Source organism: Pyrus communis, chromosome 17, assembly GCF_963583255.1.
Source record: "Pyrus communis chromosome 17, drPyrComm1.1, whole genome shotgun sequence".
NCBI classification, from domain to species: Eukaryota; Viridiplantae; Streptophyta; class Magnoliopsida; order Rosales; family Rosaceae; genus Pyrus; species Pyrus communis.
This window is the reverse complement of record NC_084819.1, coordinates 15244677-15269502: the sequence shown is the minus strand read 5'-3', so window position 1 is coordinate 15269502 and position 24826 is coordinate 15244677. Positions and strand designations below refer to the sequence as shown.

The 24826-nt window shown below is 37.7% G+C and overlaps 3 protein-coding genes across 7 annotated transcripts; all 3 read left to right on the top strand.

Moving 5' to 3' along the window:
- The first annotated feature begins 95 nt into the window (after window positions 1-95).
- Window positions 96-3387, top strand: LOC137723068 (endochitinase A-like). The gene is made up of 5 exons (XM_068462222.1): window positions 96-467; window positions 575-695; window positions 1115-1229; window positions 1618-2571; window positions 2752-3387. Exons 1-5 carry the CDS (start codon window positions 263-265, stop codon window positions 3004-3006), a joined length of 1650 nt encoding a protein of 549 aa, XP_068318323.1. The 5' UTR covers window positions 96-262; the 3' UTR covers window positions 3007-3387.
- A 3190-nt stretch (window positions 3388-6577) lies between these two features.
- On the top strand, window positions 6578-10499 carry LOC137722923 (cold-responsive protein kinase 1-like). Of its 2 annotated transcripts, none has more exons than XM_068462047.1 (8): window positions 6578-6982; window positions 7153-7286; window positions 8126-8238; window positions 8407-8617; window positions 8810-9047; window positions 9364-9514; window positions 9716-9904; window positions 9991-10499. In XM_068462047.1, the coding sequence occupies exons 1-8, from the start codon at window positions 6807-6809 to the stop codon at window positions 10171-10173; spliced, it is 1395 nt and encodes a 464-aa protein (XP_068318148.1). In that variant the 5' UTR covers window positions 6578-6806; the 3' UTR covers window positions 10174-10499. The 2 variants fall into 2 exon arrangements, with proteins under 2 accessions (XP_068318148.1, XP_068318147.1); XM_068462046.1 differs by having other exon boundaries at window positions 6579-6982; window positions 7111-7286.
- A 6915-nt stretch (window positions 10500-17414) lies between these two features.
- Window positions 17415-24822, top strand: LOC137723269 (RNA polymerase II C-terminal domain phosphatase-like 2). 4 transcript variants are annotated; one of them, XR_011066886.1, is made up of 11 exons: window positions 17415-17851; window positions 18140-18610; window positions 19220-20362; window positions 20480-20537; window positions 21396-21529; window positions 21645-21698; window positions 22167-22263; window positions 22364-22512; window positions 23161-23231; window positions 23714-24098; window positions 24534-24822. XR_011066886.1 is itself a non-coding variant. In XM_068462425.1 (10 exons), exons 1-10 carry the CDS (start codon window positions 17582-17584, stop codon window positions 23817-23819), a joined length of 2553 nt encoding a protein of 850 aa, XP_068318526.1. In that variant the 5' UTR covers window positions 17415-17581; the 3' UTR covers window positions 23820-24331. The 4 variants fall into 4 exon arrangements, 1 of the variants encoding a protein (XP_068318526.1); XR_011066888.1 differs by lacking the exon at window positions 24534-24822 and adding an exon at window positions 22590-22742 and having other exon boundaries at window positions 23714-23780; XR_011066887.1 differs by lacking the exon at window positions 24534-24822 and having other exon boundaries at window positions 22364-22742; window positions 23714-23780.
- The last annotated feature ends 4 nt before the right edge of the window (window positions 24823-24826 follow it).

The following is a 24826-nucleotide window of genomic DNA, read 5'->3' as shown; positions in this document are numbered from 1 at the left end:
CACTAATCTTCATAAATTACCCACATTAAATAAAATATTAATTTCCCAATGCCTTGTTTTTTTGTTCAAATTTCTGAATGCTTCCAAAAAGAGAGAGAGAGAGAGAGAGAGAGCGACTGACTGAGAAATTCTATTTCTTGTCAAAGCAATCAGAAAAATACTACAAAAAAAACTCAGCACCCGAAATTTCAGCTACAGAAATACTCCGCTCCTCTCTCTCTCTTTTTGAAGCCTCTGTGTTTGCTAAGCTGCAGAGACGACCATGGAAGTTACTGTGGAGTCGAGGGCGCGAGAACGGAGCTTCGGGAAGGTGGTGAACGTCAACGACAGAGACGAAGAGCTCGCTCTGTTTCTTGAGATGCGGAGGCGCGAGAAGGACAAGGAGAAAAATGCCGGCTTTCTCCTCCTTCCTCCGAACAAGAACGCCGACGAGCTCGACCCTATTGGCGCTGCTGCTGCTCCTCCGGGTACGACGGCATTTGGGTTTCTTGTTTTTGGTTTCAAGTTTCGGTCTTTGTTGTTTTTTTGGGTTTTGAGGTTGGTTTTGATGGTGGGTTGTGTTTGGTTTCTGCAGAATCTGACAACCGCGGAGGCGCAGCGGTTTCCAGGACTGTTGGGACGGTGGCGCCGCCCCAGCCGAAGATCCGGGTGGATGAGTTTTTAAATTCGGAGAATGAGAAATCTGATTACGATTGGTGAGTAAATTATTGTCAAAGCTTAAGTCTTTGATTTTATGCTTATTTTTTGGTGGGATTAAATTTCCGTAGGACTAATCAAAGTTTAAGTCTCTGGTTATGGTAGCTTGTTGAATTGATGAAGAAAACTGTTGGGTTTCTAAATTGGGTGGGATTAAATTATCCTAGGACTAATGAACTGGGATCTGATTTCTGAAACATTTTGCTGAGGTGTTTGAAAAATCAGGGGCGGTTCTGCTTCTAAGGACTGTTTTCAAGAAAAACTGGTTGAGCCTTCATATGACAGAAATCCTTGTTCAATTTTGTAGACTTCTAGTTCTCACTCTAATCTCTATGCTTTGGTCTGGACTCCGGCGTCGTAGTAAAGTTGAGTCATTTGTTGTGGTATCGGATTTATCGGTGATCTTTTCTGTGTCCAGGCTTCTTACTCCACCTGCTACTCCACTTTTTTCATCCTTGGATATGGAAGTGCAGAAAACTACAACGAATCAGAGTGAGATTACCAATGACCGTGCATCCGCCCCAAAATCTCGGGTAAGGATTTTAGCTAACACGTTCTAAATACATATAAGCGTTAAATTCTATGAGATGTATGTGTAGCATTCGGACATTTGACTCATTTGTTGTTAATTTTATGAAGTGTATGCGCAGCATCTGTACTCATTGATATTAATTCTACGAAATGTATGTGCAGCAATTGTACATTTGACTCATTGATAGTAGATTCTATGAGATGTATGTGTGTCATAGTAAGGTTGGACTTGAATCTTCCCATAGTTTTTAGTCTTCCTTACTTACAAGTTACAAACTTACGACTGCAAATGGTGTTCTATTGATTGTTTTAGGAGACATTTCGTTTTACTTATGAAGTTGTCATTTGCAAATTTATTTTGTCATGTTTCCCATAACTTGGGACTTTCAGCTATCAAACAACCAGCTAGAATCTGCTTCAAGGAACAATATAACATCTAAGCAGCCAACATTGCCGTCTGGACTGAACTCTTCCAGTTCCGGTAAAAGAAGGCCCTCATCACCTGCTACTCGTAGATCTGCAACACCAACTGGACGGTCCACATTACCTTCAACAACCAAGCCCTCAAGATCCTCCACCCCAAATTCTCGAGCCACCTTATCATCCGCAAAGCCTGTGGCTCCTCCCGTAAGGTCTTCAACTCCTTCTAGGTCCACAGCTCGTTCTTCTACACCAACTGGCAGACCTTCTGCACCAACTACCAGACCCTCTGCACCAGCTTCCAGGTCAACATCAAGATCAGCAACACCAACCCATCGACCAAGTTCATCAAGTGCATCTGCTGTATCTGCCCCTCCTGGTCGATCTTCTTCAGCATCAAAGTTACGTCCCACAAGTTCAAAAAATCCTGTTTCATCACGTGGAAGTTCTCCAACAGTAAAACCAAGGCCCTTGAAATCCTCTGAGATTCCTGGTTTCTCACATGATGCGCCCCCAACATTAAGAACATCAGTGCCACAAAGGCCGGCTTCAGCCTCTAGGGATAGGCCTGGAGCGCCAAGTGTTAAATCATCTTCTGTTATGGCTGGTTCTAATGGAAAACCAAGACAGCAATCATGTTCACCTTCTAGAGCACGGGCTTCAAATGTTAGTACCACTACCAATGGGAACTCTCATCGAGTCATAAGCAGAGCATCTTCTCATGACAATGATGATGTGAACCCTGTACTTATTGGAACACAAATGGTTGAGAGGGTAGTAAACTCGCGGAAATTGGCACCACCTAAGCATTATGACCATCATAATACTGATAACGGTTCCAATGGGAAGTCTTCATCCTCTGAAAGCTCAGGCTTTGGAAGAAATCTTTCAAAGAAGTCCATTGATATGGCTATGAGGCACATGGTATGCATCACTTTCCTTGTTCAAGTGCACGTTGTTTCCCTTCATTTGGATCTTGCATTCCACTTTATACTATCCAATTCCAAATTATGCTTGGTGTGATACATAAATTATCCACATGACTAGCAAAACCCGTTTTTAGAAATAGCATTTAACTTAAATTTTGGAATTTTCTTTATACAGGATATAAGGCGAAGCATGCCAGGCAATCTACGGCCAGTTCTGACGAATGTTCCAGCTTCCTCTGGGTATAGTGTCAGAATTAAACCAACAAAAAGCAATACAACTGGTGCGATGGACTCTCCTCTTGCCACATGCAGCAATGCTAGCTCCGAACCAAGTGTCAACAACATTCCTCTTAGTTTAGAGGGGTGTGAAATTGAAGATATTGATCTTGGAAGTGAGAGAGGAAACTCCTCCTGCAAGACACCAAGGTAGCTGACCGCCCCATGGGACCATCGACCCCGAATTATTTGCAGCCAACCTCATCATTCTCCCAGCAGTATTATTTTACACGGGGGATTGGCATACTCAGCGCGATATTTATGCTACAGCGCATACCTGAACGAAGCTGATCTGTAAATGTTAGAGAAAGTTTGTGAGTCGTGTCGATTCTGAGTATCAGTCCTCGCTATGCCAGAACAAGTATCAGGTGCTTTTGATGAACCATATTATCCGTAGCCATGATTGTTTGTACTAGATTTCGATGATTTGGAAGTTGAAGACCTCCTTCAGCATTTACAATTTACTGTTCATACTATGAAACTTGAAAATTGAAATTTATTAAGGTTTCATTCTTCATATTGCTATCATATTAGACATGACATTCCATGGGAGTTGCTTACACGCTCCCGTTTACTTTTGCACTTATCCCCTTTTCTTTGCCCGTTCATTATCTTTTGATTTATTCAATTCAAACACAACGAAAAAGGGTGGAGTGCAAAAGAGAAAATGGGAGTGTGGAAATCAGTTCTTGCGTAATTGTGCATCTTGACAATAGACAACCAAATGAAGGAAACGGGTGTTTAAAGCAATTTGAAAAATGAAAACTAATGAAAAATGTTTAAAAACTTTGAGTTTTAATGATAAAGACAAAATAAAGGATAAAGTGAATAGTATCAAGATTAACTTTTTAGTGTAAAAATATAATTTTTCGTTAAAATAAACAGTACGTAAGTTTTTTGTTAAAACTTCTATTTGAAAAAGGCCAAGCAATTGAAAACTAGAGACAACAAGTCAATTCGGATTGCGAAGAGAGTCCAAATTACAAACGTTTGACAATCGAACAATTGTTCAAGTATGCTCCACATGAATGAATATGTCCCTGTCAATTGTCAACATATATATTGCGGAGGGAGACAAAATTACAAACGTTTGACAATCGAACAAGTGCTCATATGCTCTGCGTGAATGAATACATGTCCCTGTCAATTGTCAACACATATGTATAGAGGGAATCTGACCACATGATATATGATGAACGGTCACGATCACAGGATTTTCAGGAAAAAGATCCGGCAAGAATCCTTTTCTTATATAGGAACCTTTAAGGAAAGGGATTCCATTTTTTATTTTATTTTATAAAAATGAGATTAGTTGTAGGGTCTACACCACATTGAACTTTAACGATCCGAACCATCTATTTTTTAAGTTGCACTTCATAGATCATCCTTGAAAGATATTAGCTAAATCGGAAATGTTTAAGATATTTAATTGAGTTCAAAGAAATTAACGAATACTTTGATATATAAGAAATAATGAAATTTTATCTTGATAATTAAATAGACAAATGGTTTCGGATTCAATTGAACTTTTGCAAGGATGATCTATCAATCGAGACCTATAAAATAGACGGTTCGGATTGTTAAAGTTCGACGTGAAGTGAGGTCCACACCTAATCCGGATCCCTTTGCATATATATTATATTCAACATTTTCCCGTGTTCTTCCCCTACTGCTTCCGCACCGAACCCACTCAGTAATAAACTAAAAATTAGCAAAAAGGAAGAAAACGTTCAAACTTCAATCTTTTCGTTTTGCTTCAGAAGTGCAGACTCCACTAGTCTGGCAAGAATACCCAACCTATTTACAGATATTTTGAAAAGGAGAAATGCTAAGAAAACTTTTTTAGACGTGAGATTTTCTGTACGTTTTATGTCACTTATTTTTTAGCATAATTTTTTATAATATTGGTATAAAAATTGACGTTAAACTGTTAATAATTTATTGAGAGTCTTACTTTGAAAAAATCTCCTTAAAAAAATGCTTGAATTAATAAAAAAGAATTGCTCACACGTGCATAAAAGATTCTACAATGTAATCAGTTGTATATTCTCTTGTGTTTATTTCTCTCTATGTGCATCATGTATCTAGAACAGTAATATGGGGACTCAAAAACATTATTACTTTCATAGGATTACACATTAAAAAGTTATGGTTTTTAAGCAGTTAATCTCCATCGTTAAAGACTATGAGATGTGGGCCTTCTTATATAACAGATGCGGGAAAGGTGTTAGTTCAACTAATCCATTTCCAAGGACTGGTTAGGTAATTAATCTTTAAATTAAAGATGTATACGTTGTGTTATTCATTAATCATAACCGACTTTAAAGTTGGTGTACATTGAAAAGAAAAGAAGCAAAATCCTGATCGTAGTAACCTGCTCTACAGCTTGTGCAACGGTTAAATCGAATTTTGATGGTTGTTATTATAGCACTTTATGTTGTTAACCGAGTTAAAAATTTATTATCTGACAGAAAGAAAGAAAGAAAGAAGAAGAAGAAAAAAAAAAAAAAAACCTTTGGGTTTTGTCAAAGTATGATGCATAGGGGAAATGAAGGGTGTGGACTGTGGTTGGTTCGTCTAATTCAACTCTAACAAGGAAACCTTTGAAAGAAAGATTGATGTGTTGCCAACAAGGGTTGGCTCAATGGTCTGGTCCGTGTACGAATTGGGAATTCCTCTTCCAACTTGTCCCGAATGGGCGTTAAGGCAAAGAATAAGAAGAAAACTAAAGGAGAAATTTGTTCAATAGTAACAAATGATTGATAAGGTTCTTGTTTTGTGTGTCATTCTCTCAAAGTTCGAGTTCCACTGTCAGCAGTCCTTGTTGGTTTGCTATTTGTAAATTCCTATACAAATCCTTACCGGTGACAACCGGTAGTTAGGTACCAAACGTAAATTATTCATGCTCGAGATTGTGGGTGTGTCCTGACATTAGCAGTGAGAGAAACCAATCTCCTCCTAAACTTTTACAAATCAAAGAAAGATGGATGTGTTGTGTGTTCAATCATAGTCCAGCAAAGAAAAGAAAACTCATAATACGAGATCTTATTTATATTAGAGAATGTCAATTTTGCATGTCTACCTCTAATATAAATTAAAGAATGTTAATTTTGTGTGCATCCTTTTAACATAAACAGATTAAGAATAACTAGGTGGGTTGATAACGTCCACATGTTAACTTAAGTTCGATTCTCAATCAACTCCAAGATGACCCTCTTTATTTTTATTTTTATATTTTTTTTAACTTCAGTTTTGCCAACTTTCCTATCTGGTCTATACTAATTTTAGGTAGCTTATTGATGTGGGATATGAGAAATTATGTGTACTCGAAACATTTGTCATGCGTTGAAAATTAATATTATGTGATGGTCTTTGGATACACTAAAAAAATTAGGGGATTTTAACGAAAAACTTCCGGTATTGTTTATTTTAACGAAAATCCACTTTTTTATACTAAAAAAATCAATTCTGGTACTATTTATTTTACCTTTTATTTTGTATTTATCGTTAAAACTCAAAGTTTTTAAACCACTTTCATTATTTTTCCCAAAAACCTATTGTCGGGGTCAAGGGAAGAAAATGGTTGCCGCGTATAAAAAAAAAAGAATCAAAAACTTGGTGGGTGAGTTTGAAACTACAGCAATTCGTGTGTGACCGATTACCTACCAGCACCAGAAAAGGCCTAAAGTATTACGGAGGATAAACGCCCAAATCTTCAACTTTGACTTACCAATGTGATCACTCCCACTATGTCCCTCTCCGCCAAAACCCCAACTTTAATTTTGATTAATCTTTCCCTTCTCTTGCAACTCGGGTAAGAAATTTAACCAAAGAAAAACAATGTCACCATCAGAAGCCGTTCACTCGTTTCTGTAAATAGCAGACTTTTGACCCCTTCAAATTTATCAGGTTTCCCACTTCTTGTTATTTCTTATACCCTTGTTCATAGGTAACATGGGTTTTCAATTTAATCCTCCACTATTAATTGCCCACCTTTCATCTGCCTTCCCTGTTACTATGCCATTTGGGTTTTTGTTTTTGCTTAAAAACCCAACAGGCCCAGAAAAGCAAAAGCACTTTTCTGGCTTTTTCCTGTTGCAGAAGAAGAATTCCAGAGGTTCCCAATTCAGGTTAGGGTTCCAGATTCCGCAGTGATCTGCTTTATTTCAAAGTTCCCAGCTTTTGCTTTTTCAATTTTCATTTTGTAGAACAAAAAGTTCTCGACTTTAATTTTGGTTCTTTGTGCTTTTGCTTTTAGTGGGTTGTGCTGGATTTTGGAGCTTGATTCTGTGATTTTCAGATTAGGGTTTAAGGAGATATGGTGTGAGGGTTTTAGGGCAACTAAATTGTGTGCTGCAATGGTTTGTGGTTGCTTCTCTGTGCTGAAATGGCGTAAAGAAGAGAGAGCTTCCTCGTCTTCCTTCCAGGAGCAAGGTAAGGATTTGTTAGTAATTAATTAGCAAATGAACTCTTTATATGGTAAAAGCAGTAAAATAGTAAATACTTTCCATTTTTGTGTGTTTCCCTTCTGTGAGTTGCTTGTAGCATAATTATTGTTTTGATTGCAGATTTTTGGGTCTCTATTGAATTTCAGAACCAAAGTCTAGGTTTTTTTCAAGTGGATGCAAAAGGGTTCTGTTAGAGCTTTAGTTTGCACCTTTGTACCTTTTCAGTGGATGTACAAGGGTTAAAATTTTTGTGGGCAACGGCCGCAATGTAGCTCAAGTTCTGAGCTTGTGAAACATCTATTGTGTTGCATGTAAGAAATGAGAGTTCTCAAATCTAGCAGAACGCAAGCTCCCCGAATACAATGATTCCTATTGTTGCTGTAGCGTAAATTAATTGGTCGTGTTGTGTCTGTATTTCATCACCATGACGAATGGTAGTGTCGTGTTTGTATATCACCACCATGGTGAATGGTTGTGTCCAAGTTCTATTTTCTTTCCCTGATAAATTGAATTTTCATAGCAAGCTAGAAGAGTAAAATTATGCAGATTCGTATGTCTTATGTCCTTAATTTCTGCAAGACCCTGTTAATTATTTATTTATTTATTTCTACTTCCACCTCTTTGACCATCTGTTCAACTAATGAATTTAGAAATCACATATATGAAGCAGAAAAGAAAGACCGAAAAATGTGTATGCAGATTACTGTGTTAGGCTTAGATTATGCTGTCGGATACATACATGCTATTAGAAGTTTTCTTATATTATTTCTGAACTGGATAAATTGATCTCACAAGGGTTTTTATGTCTGTATGTATGGAAATTAGGGATTATCAACAACAACGTAAGGCTTTTCTCGTATAATTCTCTGAGATCAGCTACTAGGAACTTTCATCCATCGAGCAGGATAGGTGGAGGAGGTTATGGAGTTGTCTATAGGGTGAGGTCAATGAAGCTTTTATTTGTGTAGTAGGTCTAAATTTCTTCATGATGGCCAGCATTGAAGCACTTAAAAATGAAAGATTTTTAATCCTAGGTCTAAAGGTTCAAGATTGACTACTGTACGGTTTCTTTATTTCTGATACTTTAATATCATTTATCACATCAGGGAGTTCTAAGAGACGATGCCCAAGTTGCGATCAAATGTCTTTCTGCAGAATCTAGACAAGGAGCAAATGAATTTTTGACAGAGATTAATGTGATATCGCGTATACGACATCCGAACCTTGTTGAGCTCCTTGGTTGCTGTGTGGAGGACAATCATCGGATATTGGTATATGAATATCTGGAGAACAACAGTCTTTCTAAATCTTTGCTTGGTAATTATTGGAATGTTTAAGTTCTATGTTTTATCTCAGATTTCATTTTCTAAAGTTAATTTTTCACCCACCCGCGGGGGAATTGACATGATTTAATTCGCTTAGTTGAGCTGTTTATCTCATCGTTTTTCCCTTTTATTCTAATCTGTCAAACATTCTGTATATGCTAATATGCAACAACTATCTTTCCAGGTTCGAGAAGTAAATATGTTTTTCTAGATTGGCCAACGAGAGTTTCGATTTGCCTTGGTACAGCTACCGGTCTTGCATTCCTTCACGAGGAAGCTGAACAGCAAATTGTCCACAGAGATATCAAGGCTAGCAATATACTTCTTGATGCAAATTTTCGTCCTAAAATTGGAGATTTTGGGCTGGCAAAACTTTTTCCTGATAATGTCACTCATCTTAGTACTAGAGTAGCTGGAACGGAGTAAGAATTTCTTATAACATTTAATTCAACTGCAACCCAGCTATGTAGTTCAGAATTTAGTTTTTGAATGTGGTGTGTTGGAGGTTTCCACTTTAAAATGAATGACCAATATGATTGAGTAGTAACTTCAAGTTCAATTCAGTATCAGAGTTTACGAAGTACATAGTTGCTCTTAATCTGCCAGAAATTTAGTCAATAATCTTGTAGTGCGTACTGCGTAGGAGAGTAGGAACCAATAGCCATTACCAACTGATATAATATAAATGTTCCTACTAATGTTTTGTGCACTAACAACAATAATGTTCTGCTTCTGCAGGGGATATCTCGCCCCAGAATATGCGCTTTTGGGACAACTTACGAAGAAAGCAGATGTGTACAGCTTTGGGGTGCTCTTGCTTGAGATAATTAGTGGCAGAAGTAGTAGTAAGGCAGCCTTCGGGGAGCAACTGCTGGTTCTCGTCGAATGGGTATGCTTCTGTTATGTATAAATTTTTACATTGTGCTCAGCCAAAGTACAAAATTCTTAGGCAATGAATCATAGAAACCCTTTTCATGTTTTGATGCAATGGTCGTTAACAGGATGTTTTGCGTGCATTCATCTTAACTTAAAACATACTTACAAGAGGTATATTCCGAGTCCCTTGACAATCGTATAAATGCTTTTTCAGGTATGGAAACTAAGAGAAGAAGAAAGGCTCCTGGAACTTGTTGATCCAGAATTGACTGCATATCCAGAGGCCGAGGTTATGCGCTTCATCAAGGTTGCACTGTTTTGTACTCAAGCCACTGCACAACAGAGACCAACAATGAAGCAAGTTGTGGAAATGCTTTCCAAAGAGGTCCACCTAAACGAGAAGGTACTTATGATTTCCCAGGTGCTGAATGATGATGTTACACATTTTAATCGTTAATAAACGTCCTCTTCCGATTGAAACATGAGAAGGCACTAACAAAACCAAGGCCGAGGATGCATGCATCTGGAAAATTTGGCGGTACCAGTTCGTTGGAGGAGACATCGTCATCATCTCATTCAGAGAAACGCAAGAAATCAACAGCAAACCCGGATGTAACTTCCACCAGCTCGTTGATCTTTGATGATTCTGAAACACAAATACTTCCCAGATGATCGTTCGCACGGTGTCGTATAACTGTTTTGCGGGAACGTTGCAAAAGTTCCTGGCTGCTTCACATTTTTCCTTTTATTTGTTAGTATAAAATGAGTAACAAAGCTTATAGTATGCAAGCGGTTGCTGATTTTTAATCTTGTTAGGTGACGCGTGATTTCTTGAAAACTTGTAACTTCCGTAGTGCGGCATTACTTATCTTGTTGTATGGTTTAGGCTTCTTTGAGCGACAACCATGAAGTCCTATTTGTACTTGGTTCCATGAGAAAGAACCCCCATCAAAGTATCATTTCTAGGTTTTCTTAATACAACAATATATTTACATTAAGCAGGTGGAATAAATTAGTTGCGAACTCACATTCTATAAATTTGAACCTAAGATTTCTCGCTTCAAGTGAAGAGGAATACCACTAGGCTGTAATCAAACTGTAATATTAAATGGATATTCTTTGTTTTGTTAATTGAGCTAGTTAGACTTGGGACTCTGGATGCGTACTTCTCAATAGTTGTCGAGCTTGAATGACCAAGCCGAGCTCAAGCTTACCTCGACCTGTCTCATGAAAATTTTTGAGTTGTTCACGAGTTTTACAAGGCAAACATACTAATGCTCAAACTTGACTTATTTTTTAATCGAGCTGAATCAGGCTTGGCTTGGTTCTTTCATGAGCCGAGCTTCAACGAGCCAAACACCAGTAGAAACCGGTACAAGTTCGATCTGTTTCGAGCCAATTTACAGCTCTAAAACTCAGACTATTAAGACTTACCCGAGTAACTTAAGACAAAGTACATCATTTTTGGCTTATAGTTCTCAGAACATTGTTTCTTTGTTCAACATTTCTCTAGACTGATTAGTGTTCAGGCGACATCCGCATGAATGATTTAACCCTCACATCCTTTGTTCGAGATTTTATGCTAAACCATGTTTGTCTTATCAGTGTGGTTCGTGCGTTGCCAAATTTATACATTTTTTTATTTAAATATTTTTATTTCACATGGTAATATTTAATTAGACTTATGAAACCTGATTACGTGCCACATCAACACATAATAGAATCTTTGATAGAATTGTGAAGGAAGGACCACGTTAATTTCAGACATCCATTTCAAAGACTACATTGAACGATTTTCAATTGCAGGAACTAGCTTGAAGAGGTGGAACTATTTTTTTTATAAAAATTCAAAAAAATTTAATACAAATAATAGCAAGGAGGAGGTATCGAATTTAGAACCTCTAATATAAGAGGTGTTTTTAGTTAAGGGGTGGTGCTTCTAAAAAAAGAAGCTTATTAACAAATTTGGAACATAAAATGTGTTTGGTAAAATAAAAAAAATGGTTAAACTCTGTTTGCTACCCTGAAGTTTTGTAGTTTTCAACATTTAGTACATCAAGTTTTTTTCGTTCCAGAGTCATACCTAAAGTGTAAATTTTGGGACAATCTCATACATCCGTTAGTCAAACTGTTAAGTCTCTCATTAACTGTGACTTGGCGCCCATGTGGACAATGACTAGGCGCCACGTGGGTCGATGTGGATTTTTTTTTTTAGGGGTTCAAAAAAAAATTTCCCGTCCAAAATTTTTTTCCCACAACCATGTAACTTACATTTTTTTTCCCGCCAAAATGTTTTGAAAAAACAAATAAATTAAGTAGGAAAAAAGGCCAAAACTTTCTATTCCAAATCTGCAAAGTCAATTCTAAACAAACTTTGAATTCTAAATATGCAAATTCATCATTTAAACTACCAACAAAGTTGAATTGTCAACAACTTTCAATTCACAACAAAGTTCAATATACACCCTTCAATTCAGACAAAAGTATCAAAAGACCACAACTTTTACAACTAATAGGTCAAGGTGTTCTTCCAAAAACACTCAAGATCTGTCCAAATCACTGTCCAAAATACTAATGGGTCAACTTAAACAACTAATTGAACTCTATCCAAAACACTAAAGATCTATCGAAAAGTTGTTTCCAAAAAAACTAAGGGCATATTCAACTATAACAAAATGAACCTTTAAACAACCTAAAACATTAAAGCAGCATCATGGAACATTCCTCCTCCTTTTCTGACCTTTTGCAATAGACTTTGAAGTGGTTTGAGAGGCTTGAGTTGGCTGAGATGAAGGTTGTGAAGCTTCCTGAGTGCATGGCTGCGATGACTGAAAGGGTTATGATGCCTTAGATGTTGAGGCCTAAGTAATGAACCCATATAGCTTTAGCACTGACAGATACTACACTTCACAAATAACAAATTCAAATGAAAAATCAACAAAAAATATCAAAATTATACCTCATTTTCTTGCTTTTTCTTCCTTTTCTAGCAGTTGGATGAGGATGAGTGGTAGGGCATCTGGCCTTGTTGTGTCCCGAGGCCTTGCAAACACTACACTTCACACTTTTTTGCCCTCTCTTGCTTAACTTGAATTCATTTTCATCACCCTCTCTATGTACCCTTTTTTTTGGTCTCCTCGACTACCTTTTAAAAGTTGGAGGAAGAATGCATTTGTTTTCAGATGGCTCCCAAAATTTCATGCCTTGGACGGGTTGAATCAAGTTTTCGTATGCCTCAAAGTACTTCTCATTCTTATACCAAGAGGAAACAAATTCCTCAGGCTGTCTCCTTGCATAATAGATGGCCGAGCAACCATGTATGCAAGGAAAGCCTGTCAAATCCCATCTTCTGCATGAGCAAGTGCACCCATTCAAATCCACCACAAATACATTGCCTTTGCCTTCATCCACTTCAAAATTTTCTCCTCTAGACCATGTAGCTATAGTGTGTGAGCTTTTCAGTTTGTACTCCTCCAACTTTTTCTAGATTTTTGGGTAGATAGCTCCTTTATCCTTCCTCATTGCATCTCTTCTCAACCATATCCTCTTCATCAATAAAACTCTTATTGTTTCCAACATGGTAATAATAGGCTTGTCCCTAGACCTGAGGCTAAAAAAATTGAAGCTCTCAAAGAGGTTGTTTAAAAGAATGTCACACTGAGTGTGTCTCTCAAAGTGTGACCTACTCCAATGCAAGGCTGGTCTATTCTCCAACCATTTATAAGCTTCTTCATTCATCCTATTCACCTCAGCCATACTCTCCCTAAGCATCCTTTAATCCTTTCCCTTTAAACCCATCTACCTTGTAGTTGGTGTATAAGTGCCTAACACAGAATCGATGATTACAATTAGGCACCACCTTCTCAAAAGCTGGTAATAAGCCCTTTTGTTTGTTAGAAATGAAAGTCCATGCATGCTGGTTCACAATTCCCAAGTCAGCAGCTAGTAGTTCCAGAAACCAAACCTAATTGTCCTTGTTCTCGAGCTCTACTATAGCATATGCAATACCTAAGTTTGGTTATTTGCATCCATACCTACTGTAAATAGTAACTGACCCTTCAACACTCCCTTCAAGTGACAACCATCCAACCCTACAAGCTGCCTATATCCATTCTTAAATCCATTTTTAAAGCCCCCAAACAAATATAAATCCTCTGAAATATCACATGAGCATCATCATAGAGTAGCACCTTCATCTGAACTGTACTACCCGGGTTTGTCCTCATAAGCTCATCACAATACTTCCACAACTTTGTGTACTGATCCATGTTACTCTCCTCAAGGATTTTCAAACACTGTGCTCTTACTTTGTAGGCTGTCTTGATGTGGATCTCAACCATTCTTTCATCTTTCATTGTCTCCATAAATGTAGTGATGGGCATGCTTGGGTTGAGTCTGAATTTGTCCACATACCTCTTCACAAGCTATGCCACTTTGCAGTGAGGATTTTCCTTCCAAATCCTCGAACATTCATGTTTCCTAACATAGGTTTTCACTTGCATTGAATCTTCATTGTACATCCTGGAAGCATACAATCTCCATGGAAAGTTTTTCTTAGACCTTGCACTAATCTTCCATTTCTCATTCCTTTTTAGCTTAATAGAAGGTGCACCATTCTTAATGGAGTGAGACCACATTGCCTCTCTCAACTATGCAGCATCTCTGAACTTCAATCCCTTTCCAAACTTTGGATCATCCCTGTCGGCTTCTTCATTAAACTCAGGATAAATGACCTTCTCGTCACATTCTGAACTTGAATCGTCAACATTGTGCAGGCCATCTGAGTCTTGTCTCTCATCATCAAGAGGAACGTCTTCTACATCCCTTTCATCAATAACGTCTTCTGGATGTTGGTTCCCAACCCCTTCACCCCTTTCAGCATCTCCAACGACATTTTCTACAGCCGTATCATCTACTTCATGATGATCATCATCTTCCAAACTATAGTCATTATCCAAAAACTCACTATCTGTTGTGTCATCCTCTGCATTTACTGCCACAAAAAATGAATATTTGTTAAATACCTAAACTTTGCAAAAATAAGTGAATACTGAAATTAAAATTGTAAAAATAAATGTTTCAAAAATTTTACCTTCATTAGCATTAGCTTCTACTTTGGTCCCTTCATTAACTTCTTCAGCTTCGTGACATTCTTCAGTTTCTTCACCTTCATTATCAGCATTGAGAGGACCATCTTCAGCCTCATCTCCACTTCCTTGTCCTCCCTCAGTTGCTTTAGCCTCATGTTCATCATCACCATTTTAGGCTATGTCAATTAAAAGATATAGCCATTTTTCTAAGTCATCCGCACCCCATTTTGCTCTACCCTTCTTCAGTTTTGATCCACTTCCTTTTGTAATCGAAATCGCCACCCTCGATTCCTCAATATCTTCTATAATGACACCTTTTTTTTAATATGGCACTCTCATCTAGATTCATCAAAAGCTTATGTTTCAAGGCAGCTTGCTTCAGGCTTAGATGTTCTAGGTACATTTCTATTTCCCTAACCCCTGGAACATACTTGCACATTTCACCCACGTCTTGATCCCGTTTAATAAGCCTTAATCCCTCCCAATAAGACATCACAGGAATCCTATAGTGATACAACATAAACCCATCATATCCTAACTCCTTAACCATTTCATCAATCTCGAAAAATGACATGAAGTCTTTGTCTACGTAATCAAACCAAGCCTCAAACCCTCCCGTATATGCACTTTTAGACCACTTCTCACCATGGTTAATTTTAAGGCTAAATAATTTGGGCATGCTTGCAAAGTCATGGAGAAAGGTGAAAACAACATAAAATCCTAGAGCACATGGGGAAAAAGGTGAAAACACTAGTAAGACCATGAGGAAAAAAGGTGAAAACAAAACCATGGGGACCATGAATACAGTTCCACCTTTTTTCCTGAAACCATAGAAAAAAAGATGAAAACAAAACCATGGGGACCACGATTGAAGACAAAACCACATGCACAACCCACTACAAAACACAATTCCAGAAACCATACAAAAAAAAGTGATTGGAACTCATAGATCCCTAATCCCTAATCCCTAAAATTCAAAATTGAAAAATCGGAAAGCCTAAACCCATATTATCTACACTTCGAAAAAGGTAGGTTACTTACAATAAAGTGGTGTTTCACCCACTTCGATCCTCCTTTTTTCCCACCCCATCGCTAGCGATGACTTCACAACAATCTTTCCCAGAAACGTGTGCGCAACGTACGATGGCGTGAGAGGTGGAGCGACGGCGTGCAAGGTGGGGTGACGGCGAGGTCGAGTGACGACCCGTGGGTAGGGTTTCGGACGGAGATGGGGGGTCGCGATTACTTTTCACTTTTTCACTTTTTTACTTTTGCTGGGGGAGATAGGGGGTTGCGAATTTTGAATTTTGAATTTTTTTTTTGTCATTGAAACCCCTTCTCTAAAAAAATAAAAAAAATAAAAAAATCCACGTGGACCCACGTGGAGCCCAGTCATTGTCCACATGGGATGCGTCACAGTTAACGGGAGATTTAACAGTTTGACTAACGGATGTATGAGATTGTTCCAAAATTTACACTTTAGGTATGACTTTAAGACGAAAAAAACTTGATGTACTAAATGTTGAAAACCACGAAACATGAGGGTAGTAAACAGTCTTTTGCCCTTAAAAAAAAGTACTTTTTAAAAAAATTGCTGTAAGTGACAGTACAAAATCATAGAAAATCAGAGGCAGGTTTTATCATGCCTTTGAAAAAAGTGTTTTTTTTTCAAAGCATAATAATCAGTGCTCGTTTAATGAAATTTTCAAATGACAAATATATCTCACCATATTTTACAAAATTACAATGATTGCCCCTACATTATTCTTTGTGACAATTATTAATATCACATTAAATACCATATCCTTTTTAGTTATTTACATATTCAAAACAATTTATCTAAAAGTTTATCAAAAGCTTTGACACTTTTTTTTTTGTTAAAAGCACTATTACCAATAAAAAAAATTTACTAAGCACACAACAACTTTATTTTACAGCTGTTTATTCTCATAACACAACAAAAACAACCTTTTTTTTTTATTTTTAAAACAATCTTTTTTTTTTAGAACACAAGAATACCAAACTAGCCCAACTAACCTACCAACTTCTTATTTATGAAATAAAAGCTTTAGAACTTTCTGTTGCATAATTGGTTTTTCGGTTTTTTCCATTCAATAAATTGAGTTGTCAAATGCTATTTGGGTTTTCTAATTGGATTTTGAGGGCCAAGTTGCTGCAAGCAATTTTTAGTGGCCCATTTAAATAAAGCCCAATGGATCTCATTACAAATACTCCAACATTACTAAGATTAATGTTTAAGACCATGGTTAATTAACAACAAAATTCAGCCTGTTTTCCGTTGATTAGCTGATAAAAATTAAATTATTCCCATGGATTAAAAATAAAATATAAAAAAGAATTAAACTCAAAATAAAATAAAATATAATACCTTATAACTTTATGCATCTTGAACTAAAAGATTCACAAACCACAACAAGTGATCTAGTTGTAAGACGTGAATTTCGGCTTTTAAAATATAAAAAGACAAGGAAATTTTAGGTTTGAGACCCAAGCTGGTGAGTCTAATTGATTATGGCAACAAAAAGCTAAAATACATTTGTGAGTCTTCTGATTTTCAAAAATGATGGATAACTGTGTCAATTGTCTTTTTTTTTTTTTTAAAAAAAAAAAACAAAAAAAAACAACTGAAGGATGCGCAAAAGTCCAAAATCCTACCTTTGATCAAACGGTCCAGAGGCGGCCATCCTAAATCAACGGACTTCCGGACTGAATGGATATAATGGTAATTTCGGACACATAACTTCCCCCTTGGGCATATAAATAACCGGCGAGTCTCATTGTTTGAAACCGAAGGCAGAGAGAGCGAGAGAGAGCGAAGAGGTCTGAGAGGAGTGAGAGAGAAAGGAGGAGCAGAGAGCAAAACTGGAGAATTACTCCCCAATTTTTCACAGAAACCCCCTGATCTTTTCAACATTTACGAATTGACCTCAAATTCTTCGCGCTTTCCCTCTTAAATTTGATCTAAATTAATGAGCCGTTTAGGGTTCAAGTCCGTGGTCTACCATGGCGAGCTGCGTTTGGGAGAGCTGGACGCTATTCCGGTGGCGGACGGGAATTTCCAGTTCCCGAACAATGAGATTCGTATCCACCGGATTTCGCAGCAAAGCGAGAGGTGTCCTCCGCTCTCAATTCTCCAGACGATTTCTTCGTTTTCTGTTCGATGCAAACTCGAATCGGCCTCCCCTGCCGAACAGCCGCATTTGATCAATCTCCACGCCTCCTGCTTCTACGAGTTCAAGGTTCCCACTCAATTGCTTCCATTTTTCGATGTTTGCATTTGTTTATATAGATTGTTTAGATTGAGCTTTCTGTTTGGCTCCCAAGAAAATGTACCAGCAGCACAGAAATTTTAATCTGAAGTTTTTGGTGGGAATTCGATTGGATAAACGTTTAGTTAACTGACCTAGTAAAGTTAGCTCAGTTAGTATCGTGGTTAAATCAAGAATGTGATCCAGATTTAGTTTTTTTCTTTTTTTCGAGTTAATTAGGCGGAATGTACTAATAAGGTGATTAATTGTCTTAAGCAGACGGCGATTGTGTTGGTAGGGGATGAGGAGATTCACTTGGTAGCCATGCCGAGTAAGCAGAAGAAATTTCCGTGCTTTTGGTGCTATGCGGTTCCTGTTGGTCTGTACAGTGCTTCTCTAGGAATGCTGAATCTGAGGGTTCTCTCAATTGTGTTTGATCTCGATGAGACGTTGATTGTTGCCAACACCATGAAGTCTTTTGAGGATAGGATTGAGGCTTTACGAAGTTGGATTACACGGGAGAGTGATGGGATGCGAATAGCCGGTATGTCTGCTGAAATGAAGCGGTACATGGACGAGAGGTGGCTGTTGAAGCAGTATATAGATAACGATTGTGTGATGGATAATGGAAAGTTGTATAAAGTTCAACTGGAGGAGGTTCCTCCACTGTCTGATAACCACGAGAAAATGATTCGGCCTATCATTAGATTGCCAGAGAAGAACATTGTGCTCACTCGCATCAATCCCGAGGTGATCCTCTAGTCATGTTTTTTTATTTTTTAATTTTTTATTTCTGTATGTTTTATATGTTTGTTTCCCTTTTGTTTTATAGGAATTCAATACCCTAAATGCTGTTATTGAAGATAATGAATGAGTGCATTGAGACAATATGTTGCAATATCATTCATTGCTAGGACTTGAGAACAACACCATCCTAATGTAAAATTTATGAAAACAACGTAGTGTGTTCTTTAGGCAGAGATAATTTAGCTGCACGCTAGGAGTGTAGCCTAATGTTGTTTGCAGAATTTTAGATTTTTTTTCATTTGGCTAGACCTCGGTAGGTTTTCCAAACACTTGCAGTGCTTTTTTGATCAACATATGTTTGTTAACTTTTTGATCCATTGATACATTCACCTATCTGTGCGATATGTTCCCTTGAGTTCTCCAAAATTCATGTGGCAGTTTGATTAGTCAGGAAGCTTTTAGAAGTTATTTAGTAAAACAACTGTCATCTTACAAAAAAGTAGAATGGGTGATAACTGATAAGTCAATCTCGTCATAGTAGCTGCAAATATAGCTACATATTCTCATACAAGTGTGCAAAAGACTACAATACAATTTTGTTGTTTATTGCAGATTCGTGATACCAGTGTGCTTGTGCGGTTACGACCTGCATGGGAAGATTTGAGAAGTTATTTAACTGCAAAAGGACGCAAGAGGTTTGAAGTTTACGTCTGTACTATGGCTGAAAGAGATTATGCCTTAGAAATGTGGAGGCTTCTTGACCCGGGGTCACACTTAATAGGCTCAAAGCAACTTCTGGACCGTGTTGTTTGTGTTAAATCAGGTTCCAAGAAATCTTTACTGAATGTCTTCCAACAAGGAGTGTGCCATCCAAAGATGGCACTGGTTATTGATGACCGTTCCAATGTCTGGGAAGATAAGGATCAACCTCGAGTCCATGTTGTTCCGGCTTTCAGCCCTTATTATGCTCCTCAAGCAGAGACAGCTAGTGCAGTTCCAGTCCTCTGTGTAGCAAGAAATGTTGCATGCAATGTCAGAGGTTGTTTTTTCAAAGAGTTTGATGAAATTTTGTTGCGAAGAATTTCTGGAGTTTTTTATGAAGATGAGGTGGTAAATTTGCCTCCTGCCCCTGATGTGAGCAATTACTTGATGTCCGAGGATGCTGGTTTTGCACCAAATGGAAATCCTAATGCTCCCATTAGTGAAGGAATGAATGGTGTCGAAGTGGAACGAAGATTAAACCAATCTGATGATAAGGGTGGTGTGGAGTCGGTGGTTCATTCTGTGAAAAATCATGCTGAGTCAAGATCTGACAACTCTCAAGCACCGGCTGCAATTCTTCCCAATGCTGCTGGTACGACTTCTTTGAGGCCGGTCATACCTTCTCAGAAACCTGGTCTGCTTGGACTTCCTGTTAGACGAGATAGCTTTTCTGATCGTGACCATGAAATGAGGAGAGGACTCCTTGGTACAAATCCTGGTCTAGATATAAGGAGTCAAAGCTCTGCTGAGCCCCCTCTTTTATCTAAAGTGCCTGCACAACTGCCAGCATTCTCAATAAATGCACAAGGAGGATGGTTGGTTGATGATGACAACAACAGAGGACATTCGAGTAATCACACTTCTGAGCTTGTTCAACAGCCTGGTGTTTCAAAACCTGAAAAGTTAGTTTACCAGAATCCTTTCGGTCCTGCTACACCAGGTTCTACACCCACTGGTTTGCTCTCACACAAATCTGATTTGAAGAGGGAAGAGGTATGTCCAGAATTTGTTAAATTTCTTTCGGAGTCACTTGTTTTGACAATTTGAATTAAGGTGTTACTATAAGAATTCCAGAAATGTCTCAGTGACCAAAACTTTCTCTATTTGCAGGTATCTTCTGGGCGTGATTTGCAAAAACAGAATCTTCCTTTTCCAAGTCAGCCGTCAGGTAATTTAATTTATCGCCTGGTATAGAAACCTACATGTCGAACTGGAATGAATTGGATGATTTCATTAGAATGTATCTTTCACTTCCTAGCCATCATCTTTTGAATAGTAGGTTGCTGGGCTTTGCATTGTATTTTAGGTCATGTCACCTTGATGATATTATAGAATAACACTATAGCTTGCAGTCAAAGTTTCATGGTACACTCTGTGCAAATGAGTCTTCTTATGTCCTCTTTTTCATGCACAAGTTAAGTAACCTGAGAAGAGATTGTCAAACAAATGGAAAGTATCATATGGATTTGTAAGATCCATTGAATGATGTGTTGGATTTGAGTGGTCAATGCATTAATCCATATATTTACAAATTTTAAACATAGATGTGAGATGTTGATGTTCCTTGGAGCTTGGAAAATCTTAGATATAGATTGTTAAGTTTCCTTTTGATGTGTCCTTGTTCTCTCAAGTGGTTTGAAAGGTTTTCTTTTTTGAAATGCTTGCTGCCTAATCATCATTCTACTTTTTAATTTTGAAGTTTATATGAGGAATGTTTTTGAGATATTAAGAAGAAATCAAGAGTCCGAGGCTACTGTCCTTCCGTTTTGGTATAGATTATTGTTGTGTTGGTTTTGAGACTGAAAGTTTTCTGCTTTGTGCCTAATGAGCCTTCCTCTCTTCTTTATCTTTCCATCCTTTCGTTTTAGTTTTAGCCTGTTATCCAACCTCACAACTTGGAGGATGGGAATAGGATTATCATTCGCTTTTGTATGGTTTTAAGTTATAATCTTCCTTTAGGATTAATAGTATGGTGTATTTTTTATGAGTGATACCTATCGTTTTATAACTTAGTTTTTTCGTTCAGAGGCGGGTGTATCCCAGAATCAAGCATCTTCTTTGAATAGAGAATCTCAAATAGAATCTGGTAAAGTGACCCTGCTGCCATCCCCTTTATCTATTGGAGTGCTGCAGGAAATTGGACGGAGGTGCAGTTCAAAGGTACAAATAGCTTTAGTTTTATCTCCCCAACACAGTGCCCCATTCCGTCCTTTCTCTCTCTTCTCTTTTCTTATTTTTCGTAACGGAGTTTATCATGATGTTGCCCATTGCTCAGATTGAGTTCAGGTCTGTTTTAAGCACCAGCAATGATTTGCAGTTTTCTGTTGAGGTCAGTGAACTTTCCTTCTATACTTTTTTTCCCTTTGTACTTTGGTAGTTTTTACTACTTATTTACATCACGGCTGTTGTACTTATTATTTACATGCGTTAAATGCATGAAGTTGTTGTGAAATGATTTAGTTATAGACAATAGATATTGTAAAACTAAAATGTTGTCTTAGGGTGTGGTGTTTCCTAACATAAGCTGACCCTGATTTGTCATATTTCTTTCTTTAGCAGAACAAATCAATAATAGAGTCAGAAAAAAAAATGTCAAATCAATAATACAGTGTCATAAAAAAAATGTTTTTTAGTTTGGTAGAATGAAAAGAGAAAACTTGGAGAAAAATTCAAGACTTCGCTTCGTTCTCAATTTGTTTGTTTATACATTTTGTATTTATGTTTTAATTTTGATTTGAGGAGTGATCTTTTATCAGTTTTGGACTCTAATGTGCTCATTGTTAACTTTGTTTTAAAGGTTCTTTTCACTGGAGAGAAGATAGGTTTTGGAACCGGTAGGACGAGGAAGGATGCTCAACAACAGGCTGCTGAGAATGCCCTTCACAGCTTGGCTGGTAATGTTATTCTGAAAACCACAAGTTTCTTTTTTCCTTGCAATATTTTGAGATGTTTTTGTTTGCATGTGCCGAATATATTTCTTGTGTGGGGTGGCAGATAAATATGCAGCATATGTTGCACCTCATACTGGTGTCGTGGACAGAGATTTAGATAAAGGAAACGAAAACGGATTTCTATTGGACATGGTTGGTCCAGGATCGGCTGAGCTACTAAGGGATGGATTGCCTACAGAAAGCACTTCTGAGGTGGGGATAATTGATGATGCTTTCATTAGTTGATTTGATTTTCAATGTTTAAAAACATAGGTGATGCTTGGATAAAGGGTATGTGGGCAAGACACTGAAAGGAGAACCACTCCCATTTTGAATTTTGCATCTGACAAAGATGTGATGGCTAAAACACTGAAAGCGGATTGAGCTGGCTTCAATGTCTGCTACTGCTGCCTTATTGGCTCCATCAATTCCTGTTTTGAAAGGTATGGGCTTGGTTGTCAGTCCCTCATTTCTACCCGTTATCCAAGTATTCCAACGTGCGTGATTTAGCTATGTTCTTTTCTCTTTTTGGTTTGAGTGAACAATTATTTTGTACCTCAATCGATAGGTTTTTAGACATCCTCATCACCATTATCACTTCTAGTTGAATGTTAAACTTCACATAGACTCGTTTTAAACTTCTCACAGATTCATTTTTCTTCCCAATGTTTGTGCTGGATCTAACTTATGCATTGTGGAAACCATCTCCTTTTTCCTCCTGTGAAAGAGATGCTTCTGAACCCAAAGTTTCTTCCTTTTCTGGAGGAATAGAAAACAGGAGACCTCAATCTAGCGTGTAAACTTTTTGACTTTGTTGAATTTCCTTATTAAATTCCTGTCTTTTCAATGCGAAATATACAGGCTGCTGAAGTTGAACCTGGGAGTACTTCTACGGTGAGTCAGCAAGTTCTAAAGCGTGCCAGTTCCCCAAGGTAACATTAAGCGTCTTTTCACCCTGTTTGAGTTGAGACACGTCCGAAACTGAGTTTCTCTGTTATTTTCTGGGCTAATTCTGGAATCCTCAAGGGTTCTTGGCTGGACAGAGCACGGCCAAGTTATGGTTAATGTTGATTTTTGGCTGCTTCTTTCTGCTTGTTTATTGGATGTCTTCATGGTCCATTTTAAGCATTCAATGAGGTTCTTTTTTTTTTTTTTCTTTTCCCGCTTGCCGCTGCTAAGCTAGAAGCCAAACAAAGCAAACTTCTAGCCTATACGCAATTGTGTATCTGTAAGATTGACGAATAGGACAAGATGATGGTCAGACACTGCCTGGGATCTAGAATAAAAGGCCCCGATATTCTCATGGAACTTTCTTGAATAATAAAACGATCTATGAGTTCATTGCTCTTATTTCACAAATCTTTGTTCCCCAAATTTTTTCATTACCACTGTCCTTACCACTGTCCTTTTGCAGATTGATAGAGTCTGTTGCAAAACGATCCAAGGAAGAAATACTGCATGGTTCACGAAGTTTATCATTTTCACGGCAACAGAAGAATGGGGTTACAGACAAATTTTGAGAAAGAAGTCATTTCAATCAAGGCTCCTGCTAGCACATTCTTCCTCTCCTCACAAATGAAACGAAGGTCTCGAAGAGGTTCAGTGCCTCCATCTCTTCCCAGCCTCCGATTTTACCACTAGCTTGAAGATTTGGAAAACAAAGGAACAAGTAAAATTGAAAAGATTGGCGTTTTGAGGCGCACGACTCTGGCATCTTGTACATTCAGAATATCTTTTCCCCTTGCGGAATGCTGGTTTCAATATCGCCAAGGCGGCGTGTAAGTTTTGTTGGTGGAAAGGTGGGCTATATTTCTTTTCATCTTGCTCCATCTTTTCTTGCTTGCATACATTGTCGTGAGTCTTGAGGTTCGGGATTGCCATATTTGAATACAACATACATTTTACGTAAATGTGGTTGATCATAAGATTTTGAGCATGGAAACTGAAATTTGAGACCCATCTTGTTCCCAAGACGTGTAACAAATTTGTTATGCCGTCAAAGTCGATAAATAATGACATTGTGTTTGCTTCCTTTCTAAATTTTTTTATCTTTGTATGCCGGCTGTATGTTAGATACAAACAGATTCCGAGTATGTAAGAAGCTCTAGCTCTTTCCCTAATCGCTGGAGAAGTAAATTAAATATCGACCTTATTTTTGGGTCCGGAAATGATTTTCGCACACCCCGTATGTTTCATTTATATTATTCGATTTTCTGTTGATTTATCCAATCCAGGTGTTAGAAATGAACGAGGGGTGAAGAAAAAGAAACGGAAAGTGGGAGTCATTTGCCCCAAAAATATGTTAGGATATGGTGAGTTTTGATGTCCAAAATATTCTCGTTTGATTGAAGCGAAAGTAAAAAAAATTATATAAATCCAGCTTCAGAATCTCAGATAAAAAGAATATAATCTAGCTGTAGTGATTGAAATCATAAATCCCATTAGAGGATAGACCGACCTCAATAAGTTTGTAGTTCGGTTGTTTAAGAATATTCACCATTAAACACAAAAAGGTTATAATTTCGAT

Excerpts from the sequence above, each read along its gene's own strand:
- LOC137723068 (XM_068462222.1), top strand. The coding sequence starts at position 263 with ATGGAAGTTACTGTGGAGTCGAGGGCGCGAGAACGGAGCTTCGGGAAG. Across the intron at positions 468-574 it reads CGCTGCTGCTGCTCCTCCGG|AATCTGACAACCGCGGAGGC; the intron begins GTACGACGGCAT and ends TGGTTTCTGCAG. Across the intron at positions 1,230-1,617 it reads CATCCGCCCCAAAATCTCGG|CTATCAAACAACCAGCTAGA; the intron begins GTAAGGATTTTA and ends TGGGACTTTCAG.
- LOC137722923 (XM_068462046.1), top strand. The coding sequence starts at position 6,807 with ATGGGTTTTCAATTTAATCCTCCACTATTAATTGCCCACCTTTCATCT. Across the intron at positions 6,983-7,110 it reads TCCAGAGGTTCCCAATTCAG|TGGGTTGTGCTGGATTTTGG; the intron begins GTTAGGGTTCCA and ends TTTTGCTTTTAG. Across the intron at positions 8,239-8,406 it reads GTTATGGAGTTGTCTATAGG|GGAGTTCTAAGAGACGATGC; the intron begins GTGAGGTCAATG and ends TTATCACATCAG.
- LOC137723269 (XM_068462425.1), top strand. The coding sequence starts at position 17,582 with ATGAGCCGTTTAGGGTTCAAGTCCGTGGTCTACCATGGCGAGCTGCGT. Across the intron at positions 20,538-21,395 it reads TTTTCCAAGTCAGCCGTCAG|AGGCGGGTGTATCCCAGAAT; the intron begins GTAATTTAATTT and ends TTTTTCGTTCAG. Across the intron at positions 22,513-23,160 it reads CTACAGAAAGCACTTCTGAG|GCTGCTGAAGTTGAACCTGG; the intron begins GTGGGGATAATT and ends CGAAATATACAG.